This window comes from Coregonus clupeaformis, chromosome 8, assembly GCF_020615455.1.
Source record: "Coregonus clupeaformis isolate EN_2021a chromosome 8, ASM2061545v1, whole genome shotgun sequence".
NCBI classification, from domain to species: domain Eukaryota; kingdom Metazoa; phylum Chordata; class Actinopteri; order Salmoniformes; family Salmonidae; genus Coregonus; species Coregonus clupeaformis.
Genome location: NC_059199.1, coordinates 40,005,101 through 40,027,900, shown reverse-complemented (window position 1 = coordinate 40,027,900; position 22,800 = coordinate 40,005,101). Strand labels below are relative to the sequence as shown.

Sequence of the window (22,800 nt, the reverse complement as noted above, 5' to 3'; positions counted from 1 at the left end):
TTTGCAGAAAAACAGCCCCAAAGCATGATGTTTCCACCTCCATGCTTCACAGTAGGTATGGTGTTCTTTGGATGCAACTCAGCATTCTTTGTCCTCCAAACACGACGAGTTGAGTTTTTACCAAAAAGTTATATTTTGGTTTCATCTGACCATATGACATTCTCCCAATCCTCTTCTGGATCATCCAAATGCACTCTAGCAAACTTCAGACGGGCCTGGACATGTACTGGCTTAAGCAGGGGGACACGTCTTGCACTGCAGGATTTGAGTCCCTGGCGGCGTAGTGTGTTACTGATGGTAGGCTTTGTTACTTTGGTCCCAGCTCTCTGCAGGTCATTCACTAGGTCCCCCCGTGTGGTTCTGGGATTTTTGCTCACCGTTCTTGTGATCAATTTGACCCCACGGGGTGAGATCTTGCGTGGAGCCCCAGATCGAGGGAGATTATCAGTGGTCTTGTATGTCTTCCATTTCCTAATAACTGCTCCCACAGTTGATTTCTTCAAACCAAGCTGCTTACCTATTGCAGATTCAGTCTTCCCAGCCTGGTGCAGGTCTACAATTTTGTTTCTGGTGTCCTTTGACAGCTCTTTGGTCTTGGCCATAGTGGAGTTTGGAGTGTGACTGTTTGAGGTTGTGGACAGGTGTCTTTTATACTGATAACAAGTTCAAACAAGTGCCATTAATACAGGTAACGAGTGGAGGACAGAGGAGCCTCTTAAAGAAGAAGTTACAGGTCTGTGAGAGACAGAAATCTTGCTTGTTTGTAGGTGACCAAATACTTATTTTCCACCATAATTTGCAAATAAATTCATTAAAAATCCTACAATGTGATTTTCTGGATTTTTTTTTCTCAATTTGTCTGTCATAGTTGACGTGTACCTATGATGAAAATTACAGGCCTCTCTCATCTTTTTAAGTGGGAGAACTTGCACAATTGGTTTCTGACTAAATACTTTTTTCCCCACTGTATCTACTAGTTCTAATGTATCCATGACATTCACGATTTCCTTAAGAGCATGAGGGTGATTGTTTGTAGTGTGATTTCCTTTACGGTCCATTGAGCTATTTAAAACTGTATTATAATCTCCCACCATAATAATAGAGTCTTGAATTGCTTTCAAGGTCGATAATTTATTATATATATTTTCAAAGAAGTGTGGATCATCATTATTTGGTCTGTAAAGGTTAATGAGACATATTTGTTTATGGTCCAATAACATATTTAAAATAATCCATCTACCTTGCGTATCTGTTTGGACAATTTTCACATTCGGATCGAAATTACTGTTAATTAATAGCATCACCCCTTTTGAGTTTCATAGCCCATGGGAGAAGTTTATTTCTTTTTTTCCATCATTATCAATAAAAATGTCGGCAGTTCATGCGTAGGATTTTAACCTATAACCCGAATTACCATTGGATTACATTACATTGTTAACAAGCAACTACCACTTCAGCAAACAACCACTGCTCAATGGTTGATACATCCCAGGGCTCAACTCAAGAAAGGACCTGATTTACGAATGCATATACAGTTACAGCCGCTTGAGAAAGCATGCAAGATTGAGCAAAAGTTAACAACAATGTGAGATTTGATTAATCTATTTAATCTATGTTAAATCCTAGGTGATGGAGATCAGATCCACCCTCTTCACCTGAGACACAAACACTCTGGTCCCCCGTTGTAACCATTTTCCCAAACATCTCCGTGCAGTCATACCTTTGATTATTTTGTGCCACTTGGGCCACAATAGTAAGCCCCCTCTCTGATTGTCTGAGTGTGACCCCCTCCCCATGGGTTACTGCAGCCAGTGTTGCCAGCACTGCCACTACCTGAGTGTGGGTACCCCACCGGAATCCCCACCAGGTAGGTGCAAGGTCATCAAGGTTCTCATTAGCAGCTTTGAGAATTCCCTTGTATATTATTCTCCCCCATCGGGGGCTCTGGCTTTGTAGGACCAACCCTGCCAGGCAGGCTCAGAATCTTGAGGGGGCGGTGCTGCTCAAGTAGGTCTCTGACCGCATTTATTTATCTGTTTAGGCTGCATATAGGCAATTCACAGCAGGTCCATAAAACAGATGGGAACTTCTCTTTGGTGTATGGGTCACTCAGGTGGGTGTCCAGGATATAGGGAAACACTCGTTTCTTAGTTCCTTTCTTTTTATTGTTGGAATTTGTTTTGTATTGTTTTGTATTGCCAGGAATTACTGCACTGTTGGAGCTAGGAACATAAGCATTTCACTACATCTGCTAAATATTTGTATGCGACCAATGCAATTTGAGGTTAAAGGTTCACCAACCAGCTGAGAGGAGTTGAAAGCCAATAGATAGAGAATGACATTTAGAAGTGAAAGATAAATAGTATCCTGTACTGAACTCAGACCACATGTCATCCTCCCTTTATCCGTCTAGACTTCCTCCCTCCTCAACCCCCATCTCCTCCCATTTTCAACTCCCACCTTGCTTATTCTTTTCAGAACTTTTCTCTCCAAATTGTTTGTTCCCTCCTTCTCTCCCTCTCTCCCTCTCTCCTTTCACCCCTTCATCCCTTTCAAAAGGCCAAAGACTCTCTTTCTACTCTGTGATTCCTCTGCTTCCCCCCTTTATTTCTCTCCCTACATCCCTCTCTCCCTGGAGCAGTGTGTCTCAGAGAGTAGATCACTCCAAGAGAGAGGTGGTGTCCCTCTTTAAATGTCACCCTGTCTGGAGGGAGGGATGGAGGATGGATGGAGAGAGGGAGGAAGGAAGGGAGGAAAAGATGGAGAGAGGGAGGAAGGAAGGGAGGAAAGGATGGAGGGAGGAGGGAGGGAGGGAGGGAGGGAGGGAGGGCGGGAGGAAGGAAGGAAGGAGGTAGGAAGGAAGGTAGGAAAGGTGGAAGGAAGGAGGGAAGGGAAGGAAGGAAGGAAGGAAGGAAGGAAGGAAGGAAGGAAGGAAGGAAGGAAGGAAGGAAGAAGAAAGGAAGGAAGAAGGGGAAGGAAGGAAGGAAGGAAGGAAGGAAGGAAGGAAGGAAGGAAGGAAGGAAGGAAGGAAGGAAGGAAGGAAGGAAGGGAGGGAGGGAGGGAGGGATGGAGGGAGGGAGTAGAAAGCAAGAGAAAGGAGGGAAAATCCTCTATTCAGGCACATTGGGTGAGTCATTCAAAATCTAACAGAGAGAGAGAGAGAGAGAGAGAGAGAGAGAGAGAGAGAGAGAGAGAGAGAGAGATATGATCAAAGTCCACGACAAAGAGCAGTCACTGTGATGGATACTAATTGAAGGTAGTGTGCAAATGAGATAGATTGTGGATGAAAGTGTCTGGGTGGGAGGGAGGGGTGACACTCCTACACTTGACCAGACCACAAACTCATTACAGACAACCTGATTGAGACCAGAAGACCATTCAGTCACACAAACTTTAATCAATACATTTTCCACTAATAGAATTTGGTCACCCCATTATTTTAAAGTGTTTAAATGAGTGTTGGCTAACCGTTAGCTGCCAACTGAAATGGAAAATTACTAAACGTGATCTTGAGACTGGCCTATCAAACAAGAGAGGTATACAGATTGAGATGAAGCACCAAAGCATACATGAATGCCAGTTAAATCTAAGGCATGGGCAATATACCATTGATATCCATTGCAGATGTACGTTAAGGGTCAACGGTTTAATGGGTTGTGTTTTAGTACTGAGTATAAATTAATAAACCATGCCATGTATCCATTTCTTTATTACACCCTGACCTTCTGGGCTGTCATTGGATCATTGTATCTTAGGAGGTTGAATGTGAATATGTGTGTGTGTGTGTGTGTGTGTGTGTGTGTGTGTGTGTGTGTGTGTGAGTGCGCGTGTGTCGTAGAACTAGTGCATGGATCTACAGTATGTAAGTATCTGTGCACATGCAGTCTAGGAGTGTCCTAGCCAGTCTATACCTCTCGGTCAGTGTCATCCTATGGATCAGTGAACAAGCCAGGCCTTGGGCTGTGGAGCAAATCATGAGCCTATCATTGGCCAGTTTGTGTCAGGGAGACAGAGGGAGAGAAAGGCCCTGTCAGGGAGACAGAGGGAGAGAAAGGCCCTGTCTGGGAGACAGAGGGAGAGAAAGGCCCTATCTGGGAGACAGAGGGAGAGAAAGGCCCTGTCACGGAGACAGAGGGAGAGAAAGGCCATGTCAGGGAGACAGAGGGAGAGAAAGGCCCTGTCAGGGAGAAAGAGGGAGAGAAAGGCCCTGTCAGGGAGACAGAGGGACAGAAAGGCCCTGTCAGGGAGAAAGAGGGACAGAAAGGCCCTGTCAAGGAGAAAGAGGGACAGAAAGGCCCTGTCAGGGAAACACACAGGTACAGAAAGGCCCTGTCAGGGAAACACAGAGGGAGAGAAAGGCCCTGTCAGGGAGACAGAGGGACAGAAAGGCCCTGTCAGGGAGACAGAGGGAGATAAAGGAAAAATGCGGGTGCAGGGAGAGAGAGAGAGCCAGAGAGAGAGATAGAGAGAGAGAGAGAGAGAGCCAGAGAGAGAGAAAGAGAGAGAGAGAGATGGGGAGAGAGACAGAGAGAGAGAGAGAGAGAGAGAGAGAGAGAGAGAGAGAGAGAGAGAGAGAGAGAGAGAGAGAGAGAGAGAGAGAGAGAGAGAGACAAAGAGAGAGAGAGAGATGGGGAGAGAGACAGAGAGAGAGAGAGCGAGAGATTGAGAGGGGGTAAGGGAGAGAGAGAGAGAGAGAGAGAGGATGAGGGAGAGAGACAGAGAGAGAGAGGAGAGAGAGAAAGGGGGGATGAGGGAGAGAGAGAGAGAGAGAGAGAGAGAGAGAGAATTAAGGAGAGAGCAGAGAGAGAGAAGGAGGTGACATGCCCTCCCACCAGCAACACCCTCACCCCCATTATCCCCACCCAAAAAGGCACATCCAGCACCTCTCTTCCCACGATAATGGAGGACACGCCCCAGGAGGAGAGCTACCCCCTCAATGCAGAGCATGCTCATGCCCTCCTCACCACCATGGCTGCCATGAGGGATGAGTTCACCAAAATGGAGGGGGAGATGGTCCTGCTCAGGGAAAGTGTGAGCAAACAGCAACCAGACATCCACACCTTAGTGGAGCTCCTAACCAAGGTGCGGACAGAGCAGGACAGCAGCCTTGCAACACAGCTGAAAGAAGTTCAGGAAGAGATAGACGGACTCAAGAGAGAGCTGACTGATCTAACAAAGGAGGTGAGAGAGCTCCAAAAAGACAGGCAGAGCAGTAATAATGAGCTGACCGCACTAAGAGAGGAGATAAGGAGAGAATGAGAACAGAGGACAGGCTGCAGGAGCAGCTAGTTCACCACTCTATGACCTGCCCTCACACAGCAGAGGAGCCCACCTCAACCAGCCAGTCCTCCCCAGTCCTGCCGGCTGCATGCCTCCCCCCAGCCCACAGAACAGCCTCCCACTGACAGCATCACCGGCACAGACCAGCCACACCCCAGCTCCAACACCCACCAGCCCCCACTCTAACCCCTCCAGTCCAGATGAAACACTGGCTGAGATCATCTTGTTGATGGACTCAAATGGGAAGTTTGTTCAGGAGAATAAACGTTTACCTAGACACAAAAGGAGAAAGGTATGGTGCCCAACAATGCAGAGTGCCATGAAGCTGCTTGATAAGGCCCAGCTCGGTCATATACACCGGAAGCAACGACCTGCGTGCTGAGCAGCAGAGGGTGGCGACTTCACTAGGGGGAGTGATTGAGGCCTCAAGGATCGTGGTGTCAACCCTTCTACAGAGGAAGGACTTCCACCCTGCCACAATCCAAATAATAAACACCAGCCTCTCCCGGGACTGTGCCCTGCGACCCAATGTACACCTGGCCCACCATCCCACCCTCGATCTGGACTGTCTCTATGACCATGTTGATCTGTACAGGGAGACTCTCAAGGATGTCGCTTTAAACCACAGCCCGACCTCTCCACCCAGGAACAGCGGAGCAATCTCCACCCCCCCGAGATCACCGAGACAACACCCTGGACCAGCACCCTGGACCCCCCAGCCACGGCCACAGCACCACCAACCTCAATGCCCACCACAGCCAACGCAGCACATACCACCTCAGCCCAGCTTCAGACCCACCCAGACGAGGCCTACCACCCCCCTCCCCCCCACCGCAGACCCACACCTGGAGGAGCCACAGCCCGGCAGGCAGAGCTACGCACAGGCTGTGAGAGGAGCAACTTGCCCAGCCCCCACCAACGAAATGAGTGACATTAAACAAATGCTGAGTCTACTATGCTCACATGTGATAGGCAAAGGGTCATGGTAAGATGAGCACAAGAACTCCACCATCCTCACACTACATCCACCCAAGTGGATGCTATCTTAAATGATAAACACATCTAATTTGCATAATACGAGTTTACGTTAATTGAAAAATCATATTTTAATAGTTATTGTTGGATTGTGAGTGTTTATCTCATTTTGAAGGTAAATAAAAAACAGTTATGAAATCTTTTTACGTTGCATGTTGGAATTTACAAGGATTGAAGTCCTCTGCTTTTGGGCTAAAGAGCAGAAACCCAGACTTCCTTAAAGACATTTATGATGTTGATATTGTAGTACTTGTGATAAGGTGTGAATGACGGAGTCAGGCACAAGAGGTAAAACACAGAAATCAAGAGTTTATTCAGTGTACAATAATGTAGCATATATAGCGACAGAACGAAACTAGCACAAGGGAAAATCAACCGAGCTACTCACTCTCACAACGAACAATCACTCACAAAGAACAAGGGGGCAGAGGGAACACTTACAGTGGGGGAAAAAAGTATTTAGTCAGCCACCAAAATGTGCAAGTTCTCCCACTTAAAAAGATGAGAGAGGCCTGTAATTTTCATCATAGATACACGTCAACTATGACAGACAAATTGAGAAAAAAAATCCAGAAAATCACATTGTAGGATTTTAAATGAATTTATTTGCAAATTATGGTGGAAAATAAGTATTTGGTCATTTACAAACAAGCAAGATTTCTGGCTCTCACAGACCTGAAACTTCTTCTTTAAGAGGCTCCTCTGTCCTCCACTCGTTACCTGTATTAATGGCACCTGTTTGAACTTGTTATCAGTATTAAAGACACCTGTCCACAACCTCAAACAGTCACACTCCAAACTCCACTATGGCCAAGACCAAAGAGCTGTCAAAGGACACCAGAAACAAAATTGTAGACCTGCACCAGGCTGGGAAGACTGAATCTGCAATAGGTAAGCAGCTTGGTTTGAAGAAATCAACTGTGGGAGCAATTATTAGGAAATGGAAGACATACAAGACCACTGATAATCTCCCTCGATCTGGGGCTCCACGCAAGATCTCACCCCGTGGGGTCAAAATGATCACAAGAACGGTGAGCAAAAATCCCAGAACCACACGGGGGGACCTAGTGAATGACCTGCAGAGAGCTGGGACCAAAGTAACAAAGCCTACCATCAGTAACACGCTACGCCGCCAGGGACTCAAATCCTGCAGTGCCAGACGTGTCCCCCTGCTTAAGCCAGTACATGTCCAGGCCCGTCTGAAGTTTGCTGGAGTGCATTTGGATGATCCAGAAGAGGATTGGGAGAACATCATATGGTCAGATGAAACCAAAATATAACCTTTTGGTAAAAACTCAACTCGTCGTGTTTGAAGGACAAAGAATGCTGAGTTGCATCCAAAGAACACCATACCTACTGTGAAGCATGGGGGTGGAAACATCATGCTTTGGGGCTGTTTTTCTGCAAAGGGACCAGGACGACTGATCCGTGTAAAGGAAAGAATGAATGGGGCCATGTATCGTGAGATTTTGAGTGAAAACCTCCTTCCATCAGCAAGGGCATTGAAGATGAAACGTGGCTGGGTCTTACAGCATGACAATGATCCCAAACACACCGCCCGGGCAACGAAGGAGTGGCTTCGTAAGAAGCATTTCAAGGTCCTGGAGTGGCCTAGCCAGTCTCCAGATCTCAACCCCATAGAAAATCTTTGGAGGGGAGTTGAAAGTCCGTGTTGCCCAGCGACAGCCCCAAAACATCACTGCTCTAGAGGAGATCTGCATGGAGGAATGGGCCAAAATACCAGCAACAGTGTGTGAAAACCTTGTGAAGACTTACAGAAAATGTTTGACCTGTGTCATTGCCAACAAAGGGTATATAACAAAGTATTGATGTTACGGTTCGGCACTGTTGGTCCGGTTCCCGCTTGTTTCCCTTTTCCTTTTTCCCTGTGTGTGTGTGTTGTCTGTCTGTCCCCCCCTGCTGTGCAGCCCAGTCAGAGGATCTAGGTCAGGGGGCGTGGCCATTCTCTCTCATGCTCCGTTACTTCCAGCTGCGGCTCATTGTCATCAATCAACCAGCAGTTATCTACCCGGGCTGGACACCTCTCCAGCGCCAGTTCGTTCCTACACTACCTGTGATCCCGTCTGTTCCTGCTGCCTGCCTACCTGCCATTCCCACGCCGCAACCTGCTCATCTGTCTGTCTGATATCCTCGTCATCCAGCTCTCCGGACTACTGGCTCTCCCCCCACTCAGCTCCTACCCCGGGTCTGGAAGCTATTCCACCCTGAACTGTTTCTCTCTGCCAATTCACGCTGAATAAACGACATCCTAATTCACCTCTGTTGTCCGTGTGTCCGTCTCTGCACCTGAGTCCCCCACCAAGCCTAATAGAACGAACTGGCCAAACATGGACTCAGCAGAGATGCCACATGAAACAACGGGTGATGGCGATACAACGCGCCTCCATTCACAGGGAATGTTATTGGGACAACACGACCAACTCATCCGGACTCTTGTGGATAACAACCAGCAGTTGTTGGATCAAGTATCTCATCTCACCTCTCAGGTAGCTAACCTGGTAACACTCACTACCCTTCCTCCCTCTGCTTCTCCTCCGCCTGTTCCTCCTACAGTGGCTCCAGGCTCGGCTTCCGCTCCTGCCCTCGGGAACCCCCTACAACCTCACCCGAACCTTTCACCGGGGACCTGAACAAATGCCGTGGTTTCCTGCTTCAGTGCCGCTTGGTGTTCCAAAAAGAAGCCCCTGTCTTTCTCCACGGAATCCTCAAAGGTACATTACGCACTGGGGTTAATGAGGGGCAAAGCTTTGATTTGGGCAGAAGCGGCTTGTTCTACTCAGCAGATTGCCAGCCTGTCGTTTGACGATTTTTCCTCTCAATTGAAAGTTGTGTTTGATCACCCGACCATGCCGGGACCGCCACAAAGAGACTATTGAAGCTACGACAGGGCACGGGTAGCGTGGCTGAATACGCCATTGATTTTTGGACCTTGGCAGCCGATTCCAAGTGGAATGACGAAGCTCTTCAGGAGAGCGTTTGTTAACGGTCTAAGTGACACGATTAAGAATGAACTAGCTGTTCGTGATGAGCCTGCTAACCTTCATGTTCTCGTTTCCCTTGCTACACGAATAGACAACAGGCTACGGGAGAGGAGACAGGAGAGAGGCGGTCGGGTCCACACCGCAGGCGGGGGCCCCTCGCTTTCTGCAGCCCGAGCTACACCACCACTCGGACACCGCCCACACACCGCAGCGGATCCCTCCACGGAACTAGACGAGCCCATGCAGCTGGGCCGTGCTCGTCTGTCCCCTGCCGAAAAGGAACGGCGCATGCGGGCTGGTGAGTGCATGTACTGTGGGGACCGCACTCATTTCCTGGTTAACTGTCCGGTTCGCCCAAAAGACCAAGCTCGCAGGTAAAAGTGGGCATACTTGCGGAGTGCTACACCTGACTCAATGCCCACAGCACCCCCGTCTAGTTATCCCAGCTACAGTCCAGTTCAGGAATCTATCTCTCCCACTAGCTGCTCTCATCGACTCTGGTGCTGAGGATAGTTTCCTTGACGTTAACCCTGGTCACTCAGGCTGAGATCCCTGTTAAGCCCCCTGCCTAAGCCTATAACAGTAACCGCTATTGACGGCCATCAGTTTGCCAACATCACCCATCAAACTGTCCCCGTTTCTCTCATGCTGTCCGGCAATCACAAAGAAACCATCCAGTTTAAAGTAGTCTCCTCCTCGGCCTCCCCCTTATCCTCGGTTTCCTTGGCTTAGCATTCACAACCCCATATTGACTGGCAAAACCACAAAATACACAGTTGGAGCACTCACTGCCATTCTGTTTGCCTTGGGTCGGCTATTCCGCCCTCGGTAGGTTCCCTGCTTCCCCTGTCAAAACCCCAGACCTCTCTTCAGTCCCTGAGGAGTACCTGGACCTGGCCGAGGTATTCAGTAAGTCCAAGGCACTTTCATTACCACCTCATAGGCCATACGATTGCGCTATTGAGTTACTGCCTGGAGCCCCTTTGCCGTCCAGTCGGCTTTTCAATCTGTCCCGTCCTGAGAGAGAAGCTATGGAAACCTGCATAGGCGACTCCCTAGCCCTCTGGCATCATTCGTCCCTCATCTTCCGCTGTTGGTGCTGGGTTCTTTTTTGTAGAGAAGAAGGACAAAACATTACGCCCCCTGCATTGACTACAGAGGACTTAATAACATCACAGTCAGAAATACGTACTCTCTGCCTCTCATCAACTCAGCATTTGAACCCCTTCATGGTGCCACCGTGTTTACCAAACTCGACCTACGTAACGCTTACCACCTCGTTAGGATCAGGCCGGGAGACGAATGGAAGACTGGGTTCAATACCCCTCTCGGACACTTTGAATACCTAGTCATGCCATTCGGTCTCACTAACGCCCCAGCAGTGTTTCAGGCCATGGTTAACGATGTGTTGAGGGATTTTCTACACCGTTTTGTGTTTGTCTATTTGGATGACATTCTAATATTCTCTAAGTCACAGGATGAACACGTCTCCCACGTCCGTCTGGTTCTCCAACGCCTCATGGAAAATAAACTGTATGTGAAAGCAGAAAAATGTGAGTTCCACCGCAGTCCGTCCCCTTTTTGGGCTTTATTATCGAGCGGGGACAAGTGTCACCAGACCCTGACAAGATCAGAGCGGTTGTGGAGTGGCCCACACCCACGTCTCGGAAGCAGCTAGCAACGCTTCCTGGGCTTCGCCAACTTCTACCGCCGCTTCATCAGGGGTTTCAGCCGAGTGGTTGCCCCCTGACCAAGCTCACCTCCCCTAAGGTGCCATTCCTGTGGACGCCTGAGGCCGAGTCAGCTGTGAGTACATTGAAGGAACTGTTCACCACCTCACCTGTTCTTATTCATCCAGACACTAGTTTGCAGTTTATTGTGGAAGTGGACGCCTCTGATTCGGGGGTGGGGGCAGTCCTGTCACAACGTTCCCCCACGGACCAGAAGCTCCATCCTGTGGCCTTTTTCTCAGGAGATTGACCCCTGCTGAGAAGAACTACGACGTGGGTAACCGGGAGTTGCTTGCTGTCAAGTTGGCGTTGGAGGAGTGGAGGCACTGGCTAGACGGAGCAGAGCAACCCTTCATAGTCTGGACAGACCACAAGAACCTGGCTTACATCCAGTCATCCAAGAGGCTGAACTCCCGTCAGGCCAGATGGGCTCTGTTCTTCAGCAGGTTCAAGTTTATTTTAACATATCGTCCTGGCACACGTAATGTCAAGCCTGATGCTCTCTCGCCAGTTTACAGACAATGAAGACTTCAGCAATCCTGAACCTGTTCTGCCCGCTTCCTGTTTGGTGGCGGCTGTTCACTGGGAAATCGAGTCCCTCGTCCGATCGGCACAAGAGTTGGAACCTGGACCGGCCGATGGCCCCCGACCTTCTCTATGTTCCCGCAGCCGTGCGGCCTGCAAGTGCTCAACTGGATCCACACCTCACGATTCTCCTGCCACCCTGGTATGAACCGTACACTGTCGCTACTTAAGAGGCACTTTTGGTGGCCATCCGCCGAGGCTGACGTCCGGGAGTACGTGGCGGCCTGTTCCATCTGTGCCCAAAATAAGGCTTCCCACAGGGCTCCTTCGGGCCTGCTGCGAGCCTCTCCCAGTCCCGAGTCGTCCTTGGTCTCACGTGGCCTTGGACTTCGTCACTGGACTTCCTATGTCTGAGGGTAATGACACCATACTCACCATCGTGGACAGATTCTCTAAATCTGCCCATTTTGTTGCATTACCAAAATTACCGTCTGCCAGTGAGACAGCCGACCTCTTTGTCCTACATGTATTCCGTCCCCATGGAATACCTGTGGACATAGTGTCCGATAGAGGTCCACAGTTCATTTCTCGGGTATGGAAGGGAGTTTTGTTCGGCTCTGGGTGCCTCTGTCAGTCTCTCATCAGGTTTCCATCCCCAGTCCAATGGCCAGACTGAGAGGACCAATCAGGACCTGGAGGCTGCTCTACGCTGTGTGACGTCCCAGAACCCGTCCACCTGGGCCAAACATCTCCCGTGGGTCGAATATGCCCACAATTCCCTCACCTCATCTGCCACCGGCCTCTCACCTTTGAGGCGGCTTTGGGGTACCAACCGCCATTGTTCCCGTCTCAAGAAAAGGAGTTAGCCGTCCCGTCAGTTCAGGATAACCTTCGTCGCTGCCGCAAGGTGTGGGTGGACACCCGTGAGGCCCTTCTACAGACAGCAGAGCGTAACAAGAGGGTGGCGGACAGGCACAGGGTAGTCGCTCCCCAGTTCCAGCCTGGTCAGCGAGTCTGGCTCTCCTCCAGCAACATCCCCCTGCGCACTGACTCCCGTAAGCTGTCGCCCGGTATTTGGGTCCTTCGAGATCGACTCCATCATCAACCCTTCGGCTGTTCGGTTGAAGCTTCCCCAGGCCATGAGAGTCCATCCTACATTTCACGTGTCCCAGCTGAAGCTGGTCTCCTCCAGCCCTTTGTGTCCGCCTGTGGATCCCCCTCCGCCACCGCGTATTATTGGACTGCACCATCCAGCCTACACGGTGCGGAGACTGCTGGACGTCCGGAGGCGTGGTAGAGGGCTTCAGTACCTGGTGGACTGGGAGGGATACGGTCCCGAGGAGAGGTCCTGGATTCCCGACGATTTATACTGGATCCGCAGCTGGTGGCTGACTTCCATAGGGACCACCCTGACAAGCCGGGTGGGTCGCCGGGTGGCGCCCGTTGAGGGGGGGTACTGTTACGGTTCGGCACTGTTGGTCCGGGTTCCCGCTTGTTTCCCTTTTCCTTTTTCCCCTGTGTGTGTGTGTTGTCTGTGTCTGTCTCCCCCTGCTGTGCAGCCCAGTCAGAGGATCTAGGTCAGGGGGCGTGGCCATTCTCTCTCATGCTCCGTTACTTCCAGCTGCGGCTCATTGTCATCAATCAACCAGCAGTTATCTACCCGGGCTGGACACCTCTCCAGCGCCAGTTCGTTCCTACACTACCTGTGATCCCGTCTGTTCCTGCTGCCTGCCTACCTGCCATTCCCACGCCGCAACCTGCTCATCTGTTGTCTGATATCCTCGTCATCCAGCTCTCCGGACTACTGGCTCTCCCCCCACTCAGCTCCTACCCCGGTCTGAAGCTATTCCACCCTGAACTGTTTCTCTCTGCCAATTCACGCTGAATAAACGACATCCTAATTCACCCTCTGTTGTCCGTGTGTCCGTCTCTGCACCTGAGTCCCCCACCAAGCCTAATAATTGAGAAACTTTTGTTATTGACCAAATACTTATTTTCCACCATAATTTGCAAATAAATTCATAAAAAATCCTACAATGTGATTTTCTGGATTTTTTTTCTCATTTTGTCTGTCATAGTTGACGTGTACCTATGATGAAAATTACAGGCCTCTCTCATCTTTTTAAGTGGGAGAACTTGCACAATTGGTGGCTGACTAAATACTTGTTTTCTCCACTGTATACACAGACTAATGAGGGAATGAGTACCAGGTGTGTGTGATTGACAAGACAAGACAAGTGGAGTGATGATAAATGGAGCGGTAGTGGCTAGTAAGCCGGTGACGACGAACGCCAAAACCTGCTCAAGCAAGGAGGAGGGGCAGCCTCGGCTGAATTCGTGACAGTACTACAGGAAACATGGTGCAGAGGTGATGTTTCCACTGGCTGTCAGCTAGGTTATAGGGAGATAATCGTACCATCCACCAAATTAAAAGGAATCACACAGGACAGAGACTCAGGAAGAATGCTAATATGGTATAAATCTGAACTATCCAATTCAATCGAATTGATCAAAACAGGAGAATTCTTTATCTGGCTAAAAATCAACAAGGAGGCTATCTTAACAAATAAAAATGTATTCCTCTGTGCCACATACATTCCCCCCTCAGAGTCACCCTACTTCAATGAAGAGAGTTTCAGGCCCAAGGCAGCGTACTGGTCTGTGGAGACCTGAATGCTAGAACAGCAGAAGAACTAGACACTATTAACAGTCATGGAGACAAACACCTACCGGGAAGCAACAACCTTTCCCTCCCCACATACCCCCACAGAAACAACTATGACAAATTGAAAAACAAAAATGGAGTACAGCTCCTGAAGCGCTGTCGAACACTGGGTCTTTACATAGTCAATGGTAGGCTAAGATGGGACTCTTTTGGTAGGTACACCTACAGTTCATCCCTTGGCAGCAGTACTGTAGACTACTTCATCACCGACCTCAACCCAGAGTCTCTCAGAGCCTTCACAGTCAGCCCACTAACACCTCTCTCAGACCACAGTAAAATCACAGTGTATCTGAGAAGAGCAGAACCCAACCATGAAGCATCAAGGCCCAATAAATTACATGGTACTAAACAGGCCTATAAATGGAGTGCAAACAGTACAGAAATCTACCAAAAAGCAATTAGTAGCCAAAAAATACAATCTCTCCTGGACAACTTTTTAGCCTTAACATTCTCCTACAGCAATGAAGGTGTAAATTTGGCCGTTTGGAACATAAACTTTATATTTGACAAATTAGCCTACTTGGCTAATCTAAAGAAACAAAAGAGCAAACGAAAAAGAATAGATAATGAAAAATGGTTTGATAATGATTGCAAAAATCTAAGAAAGTCATTGAGAAATATATATAATCAAAAACACAGAGACCCAGACAACAAATATATACGCCTTCAATATGGGGAAACACTGAAGCAATACAAACACACCCTAAGAACAAAAAAGGAACAGCACATTTGAAATCAGCTGGATGTAATTGAGTAATCCATAGAATCAAACCACTTCTGGGAGAATTTGAATAAATTAAACAAACCTGGGCGGCAGGTAGCTTAGTGGTTAAGAGCGTTGTGCCAGTAACCGAAAGGTCGCTGGTTCTAATCCCCGAGCCGACTAGGTGAAAAATCTGTCGATGTGCCCTTGAGCAAGGCACTTAACCCTAATTGCTCCTGTAAGTCGCTCTGGATAAGAGCGTCTGCTAAATGACTAAAAATGTAAAAAATGTAAACCTCATCATGAGGAATTGGCTATCCAAAATGGGGATATGTGGAGAAATGACTTTGCAAACCTCTACAGCAATATAACAAAGAACAACATATACAAGAAACATTACAAATCCTTAAATCAGCAGTCAAAGACTATCAGAATCCTGTGGATACCTCAATTACAGAACAATAATTATATAGACCACAAATTCAAATTGGCTATACTCAAACTCTTCAACTTTATCCTAACTGCAGGTATTTTCCCAGATATTTGGAACCAAGGATTGATCACACCAATCTATAAAAATGGAGACACATTTGACCCAAATAATTACAGAGGAATTTGCATTAACAGCAACTTGGGGAAAATTCTCTGTAGTATCATAAATAGCAGACTACATAATTTCCTTGATAAATACAACGTCCTAAGCAGAAGCCAGATTGGATTTTTTAAAGATTATCGTACAACAGACCACATTTACACCCTCCACACTCTAATTGTAAGTAAACCAAAACAAAGGCAAAATCTACTCGTGTTTTGAAGACTTCAAGAAAGCATTTGATTCAATTTGGCACGAAGGGCTTTTTATAAACTAATAGAAAGTTGCATTGGAGGGAAAACATATGATGTTATTAAATCAATGTACACTAAAAACAAATGTGACGTTAAAATTGGCAACAAGCAAACAGACTTCTTCTCTCAGGGACATGGAGTGAAACAGGGCTGCCCAATAAGTCCAACACTATTTAACATCTACATTAATGAATTGGTAAAAACATTAGAAGAATCGGCAGCACCTGGTCTCACCCTATACAACACTGAAATCAAGTGTCTGCTGTACGCAGATTAGCTGGGGCTACTGTCTCGCACTAAGGAGGGGTTACAGCAGCATCTAGATCATCTACAAAGGTTCTGTCAGACCTGGGCTCTGACCGTTAATCTAAAAAAACGAATATAATGATATTCCAAAAAAGGTCAGGAAATCAGGATGACAAAAATAAATTCTATTTGGACACAGTTCTATTAGAACACACCAAAAACGACATGTATCTAGGACTAAATATCAGCAACACAGGTAGCTTTTACATGGCTGTGAATGAGCTGAGAGACAAAGCAAGAAGAGCATTCTGTGCCATTAAAAGGACATTGAAATCGAAATTCCAATTAGAATCTGGCTCAACAATTTCCAATCAGTTATAGAACCAATTGCTCTTTATGGCAGCGAAGTATGGGGTCCGCTCTCTAATAATGAATTTACCAAATGGGACAAACATCCAATCGAAATACTGCATGCAGAGTTTTGCAAGACTATATTGCAAGTGCAAAGAAAATTTCCAAATAACGCATGTAGAGCAGAATTGGGCCAATACCCCCTCCTTATTCAAAAGGAAAAAAGAGCCATCAGATTTTACAACCATCTAAAAACAAGTGACCCCAAAACATTCCATCACACAGCTATACAATGTCAAGAGATGAAACAAGATACGTTTCCCCTCAGCCAGCTGGTTCTGAGGCTCAGTTCACTAACCCAAACCAACCTCATAGAGGCTCAGGACTCAGCACTCAGAAAATCTGGCCCAACCAAATCATCACAAAGCAAAAAGAAAAATATATCACCTATTGGAAAGACACCACAAAAAATCTAAGTAAACTTCAATGCTATTTGGCTCTAAACAGACTATCTGACCACTGTGACTGATGGGAAACTGAGGAAAACAATGACTAGGTACAGACTCAGTGAGCACAGTCTGGCTATAGAGATCGGTCGTTACAGGCAAACCTGGCTTCCCAGAGAGGACAGGCTGTGCTCACTCTGCCCCCGGGGAGAGGTAGAGACAGAGCTGCATTTCCTATGTGACAAATACTCAGACCTAACAGAATCTTTCTTTCCCAAAATTATCATTCAGTACAAGAATTTGAAACTATATAAGTCATGTTGAGACTGGTCTACTACTATTGCTTTAATGTATTGTTATTCTTATTAATATTGTTGTTGTAGTTGCTGTTAATGGTAATACCATTTCCACTACTACTATTAGTATTGATGTTGGTCCCACCATTTTTGTTATATGTATAATATGACAATGTAAGTAATTTAACTTGCCATGTCAATAAAGTCTGTTGAATTGAATTGAATTGAGAGAGAGAGAGAGAGAGAGAGAGAGAGAGAGAGAGAGAGAGAGAGAGAGAGAGAGAGAGAGAGAGAGAGAGAGAGAGAGAGAGAGAGAGAGAGAGAGAGAGAGAGAGAGATGGGGGATGAGGGAGAGAGAGGGGATGAGGGAGAGAGAAGGGGGATGAGGGAGAGAGAGGGGGAATCTATCTATCTATCTATCTATCTATCTATCTATCTATCTATCTATCTATCTATCTATCTATCTATCTATCTATCTATCTATCTATCTATCTATCTATCTATCTATCTATCTATCTATCTATCTATCTATCTATCTATCTATCTATCTATCTATCTTTTTATGTCCAATTCTCCCCTCTTCTCCTTTGCCTCTCTGTGTTTTTCGGTCTACCTCTCTGCAAAGTAGGGCATGGGAATATTAGCCTAATCCCTAGACCAGGGGTGTCAAACGTACGGCCCGCGGGCCGGATCAGGCCCGCAAACGGGTTTAATCCGGCCCGCGAGATGATTTTGAAAAATATATATATATATATATTTTTTTATATTTTTTACAGTATAAAAATGCGCTGCAATTTTTCAATAAAATAAACTGCTGTTCCAATTGCGTCCACTGGATGGCGCAATAGCAATTGTGTTAAGCAAGCAAACTGTTTATACCGGGGCAGAGCAAGTAGGTCAAGCACGTGCAGCCAATGAGCTACTTTTTTTTGCCCGCAATATTTATTACGGCTTCTACTTTTAACATTATGTGCTTTGGCACCCTCATTGCCCCAATATGTCTCTGTCAAAAAAGAGAAAAGTGGACGCAGAGTGCAGAGTGTTCCAAGAAAAATGGTCATCCTATTTATTCATGGAATTGAATGGGAAAGCTGTGTGCTTGGTGTGTTCAGAGCATGTTGCAGTGCTGAAAGAATATAACCTTCGTCGCCACTATGTGAGTCTTCATGCCGACAAATATGACAACTTTCAAGGACAGCGGAGATGAGAGAAGGTGAATGAACTGTTGGCGGGTCTGAAGAAACAGCAGTCTGTGTTTACTCACAGCCGAGACATCAGTGACGCTGCAGTGAAAGCTAGCTACCTCATTGCTAATGAAATCGCAGTGGCTTCAAAACCATTTAGTGAGGGTGAATTTGTAAAAACATGCATGATGAAGGCAGCAGAGATTGTGTGCCCTGAAAAGCGGCAGGCTTTTGCAAATATCAGCCTGACAAGAAACACAGTTGCAGACAGGATTTCCGATCTTTCAGTGGATTTGGACAGCCAGTTGAAGCAAAAAGTAAAGTCATTTATTGCGTTTTCGGTTGCAATTGATGAAAGCACGGACATTACAGATGTTGCACAACTGGCCATTTTCATCCGCGGAGTTGATGACACATTGACCGTCACCGAGGAGTTCGTGGAGTTGGTGCCGATGACAGATACAACGACAGCAGCTGATATTGTTACCGCACTCGTCGGCGCGCTGGACAGGGTCGGAGTGGACTGGTCCCGCGCTGTCAGCCTGGCTACAAATGGTGTGCCCTCAATGATCGGGAAAAAAGCAGGCGTTGTGACAAAGTTCAGAGAGAAAGTGCAATCTGCAAATGGAGGACGTGATTTTTTGACTTTTCACTGTATTTTGCACCAGGAGGCTTTGTGTTGCAAGTCATTAGAGATGGATAATGTCATGAAGGTGGTCATCCAAACTGTTAATTTCATCCGATCCAGAAGCCTGAATCACCGTCAGTTTGACAGCCTTCTCAGAGAGAAAGACCACATCTATGGCCTACCATACCACACTGAGGTAAGATGGTTAAGCCGAGGTGCTGTGCTGAGGCGTTTCTTTGATTTACGAGAAGAAATTGAACAGTTCATGGAAGAAAAGGGCAAACCAGTGTTAGAATTTCATTCCGCAGAATGGATGCAGGACCTTGCATTTATGGTGGATGTTACAGAGCACCTGAATAACTTGAACAAACAGCTGCAAGGGCGCAACAAAGTTGTCACGCAGTATTATGACAGCATACGTTCTTTCAAGTTGAAGCTGTCATTGTGGGAGACGCAACTTGCCGGTGGTGATGCAGCTCACTTCCCCTGTCTGAAAAATGTGTACGCGACCCAACATGTGGCAGACATGAAGCGGTTCAAAGATAAAATAACGGGACTGTTACGGGAGTTTGAGCAACGCTTTCAGCTTTATGTTTATGTTTTTATGTTGATGTGCTATTGTTTTTAATTGATTTTATTTGTATATTTAACCTATTCTTGACTCTGTGGTTCTTGCACTTGTTTGGGGAACAGGATTTCATTATTTTTATCTACATTTCTGCCTGAGAAATGACACCCTGATATAGTTCTGTGATCTGTGAAACAGTTCTGTTAATCACTGAGGCATTGTGTGTTTGTGTGTTCTTTTCCTTTAGAATTTTCAAATAAACTTGACGTGTTTCATGATTAATAGTGATGTTGTGCTTGTACTATTTTGGACACACTGTCCTCAGGCTCCAGCTTTATGTTGTATGTTGATCGTATTAAAACAAAGAAAACAATCTGAAGTTGTTGTTTTTAAGTTATATATACACCATGATTTTTCCGGTCCGGCCCACTTGGGAATAGATTTTCCTCCATGTGGCCCCTGAGCTAAAATGAGTTTGACACCCCTGCCCTAGACAAATACTTTGATTCCGGACATTTGAAAAGGTATTGAGGACGGCGCGCTGCTCAGACCACTGCGCCACCACAGTTCACAATGGTCTAGCAAGCCTACTTGATGGTAATAGCGAGTCGTTTTAATTATTTATTTTTAAGCCTTGACTAAACCATAGCCTTAACCTTAACCACACTGAATTAATGGCTAACCTGTTAACCTTTGAGTTGTTTCTGTTTTATCCCTGTAACCATGCAGAATTAACCCTGTAACCACGTGGAATTAACCCTCTAACCACGTGGAATTAATTTGTCAAAATTTGACGTTCATCCATAATAAGTCGTATTTCAAAGGTTTTCTTGTTGGGGAATACAGTTTGATTGTGAGAAGTGCAGATCAATTTGAAGAGGCGTTCAAAGTAGGACATGAGACAATTGTTCCCTGTTATATGTAAGGGATAATCAACAAGGGGCTATCTATGCGTTCTATGGAAAATAATGAATGACGTGGAAGGTGTGTTCCACGACTCATTAGTGGAGTGGAACTGACCTTCCACGAAGTTGCATAATTTTCCAGAGAACACATAGAGCCCCGAGTTGATTATCCCTTTCATACCATGGCTATAATTTAACACATTTGTGTTCAATATCCACTGAAGTAGCTAGCAAGTTTACTAGATACTAGATTGCTAGTATACTAGAGTTTTGTTTCAAAAGCAGCTCAAACATAGAACTCTAGAGATGAAAGTTATGGAGGATCACCTGATTATTCACTTTGTGAGGACATCTTGACATCAGTGTGGTGAGGTCAGAGTGAGTCTTTAGACGATGTATGAAGCCATAGTTCATTATGAGGCATGTGATTATTATGATGATGAAGATGATGATGATGATGATGATGATGAAGAATAAGATAATCTTACCTTCGGAGGTGAGGGTGAACACCTCTTTGGGGATGTAGAGTTTGTCTTCGGCGGATCGAGCCCAGTCCTTCATTCCCCTCCTACCCTTCATGGGGAAGTTGATGTCACTGGACACCGCTGTCACGGGCTCTCGCTGTATCGTTATCACTATGGAGACAAAACATATCGTTATCACTATGGAGACAAAACAAATTGTTATCTCTATGGAGACAAAACATATTGTTATCGCTATGGAGACAAAACATATTGTTATCTCTATGGAAACGAAACATATCTGCTGATGTAAAAAGGGCTTTATAAATAAAATTTGATTGATTGATTGATTGATCGTTATCTCTATGGAGACAAATAAAAATCATGAGTTGACGAACACCCAAAATAGGTAGAGAGGTGCTGATTAATGGAAAGTAAAACTTGTGACAAACTAATTAAGAATGTATTTATTGAGTTATGATTACTGGTAATTGGGAGTGTTGCAAAAATTCTGGACATTTATTTTTTTGGCCTTACTGCTATTAGCCCATACAAATGCATTGAATAACAAATTCACTTCATGGAACAACAGATAGTCCCAACTAAAAAAATCTAAAGGAATTTTTTTCTGAAGTGTCTGTCCTATATCTGAGAGATATAACAAAGATTTTTACATGTTCAGTATTTAACCCCTTACTTTTGGCACTAAACAGTCTCCATATACAGTGGGGGAAAAAAGTATTTAGTCAGCCACCAATTGTACAAGTTCTCCCACTTAAAAAGATGAGAGAGGCCTGTAATTTTCAACATAGTTACACGTCAACTATGACAGACAAAATGAGAAAAAAATCCAGAAAATCACATTGTAGGATTTTTTATGAATGTATTTGCAAATTGTGGTGGAAAATAAGTATTTGGTCAATAACAAAAGTTTGTCAATACTTTGTTATATACCCTTTGTTGGCAATGACACAGGTCAAACGTTTTCTGTAAGTCTTCACAAGGTTTTCACACACTGTTGCTGGTATTTTGGCCCATTCCTCCATGCAGATCTCCTCTAGAGCAGTGATGTTTTGGGGCTGTCGCTGGGCAACACAGACTTTCAACTCCCTCCAAAGATTTTCTATGGGGTTGAGATCTGGAGACTGGCTAGGCCACTCCAGGACCTTGAAATGCTTCTTACGAAGCAACTCCTTCGTTGCCTGGGCGGTGTGTTTGGGATCATTGTCATGCTGAAAGACCCAGCCATGTTTCATCTTCAATGCCCTTGTTGATGGAAGGAGGTTTTCAGTCAAAATCTCACGAAACATGGCCCCATTCATTCTTTCCTTTACACGGATCAGTCGTCCTGGTCCCTTTGCAGAAAAACAGCCCCCAAAGCATGATGTTTCCACCCCCATTCTTCACAGTAGGTATGGTGTTCTTTGGATGCAACTCAGCATTCTTTGTCCTCCAAACACGACGAGTTGAGTTTTTACCAAAAAGTTATTTTTTGGTTTCATCTGACCATATGACATTCTCCCAATCCTCTTCTGGATCATCCAAATGCACTCTAGCAAACTTCAGACGGGCCTGGACATGTACTTGCTTAAGCAGGGGGACACGTCTGGCACTGCAGGATTTGAGTCCCTGGCGGCATAGTGTGTTACTGATGGTAGGCTTTGTTACTTTGGTCCCAGCTCTCTGCAGGTCATTCACTAGGTTCCCCCGTGTGGTTCTGGGATTTTTGCTCACCGTTCTTGTGATCATTTTGACCCCACAGGGTGAGATCTTGCGTGGAGCCCCATATTGAGGGAGATTATCAGTGGTCTTGTATGTCTTCCATTTCCTAATAATTGCTCCCACAGTTGATTTCTTCAAACCAAGCTG

At 46.1% G+C, this 22,800-nt stretch overlaps 1 protein-coding gene across 2 annotated transcripts in view; it reads right to left on the bottom strand.

Annotated features, from left to right (window-relative positions):
* LOC121572027 (adhesion G protein-coupled receptor B2) overlaps positions 1-22,800 on the bottom strand; it is a 467,080-nt gene that overhangs the window by 169,978 nt on the left and 274,302 nt on the right. For both annotated transcript variants that reach the window (XM_041883878.2, XM_041883879.2), the window contains exon 13: positions 20,959-21,105. In XM_041883878.2, the coding sequence (XP_041739812.2) occupies positions 20,959-21,105 (147 nt within the window). The remainder of the gene's footprint in view (positions 1-20,958; positions 21,106-22,800) is intronic.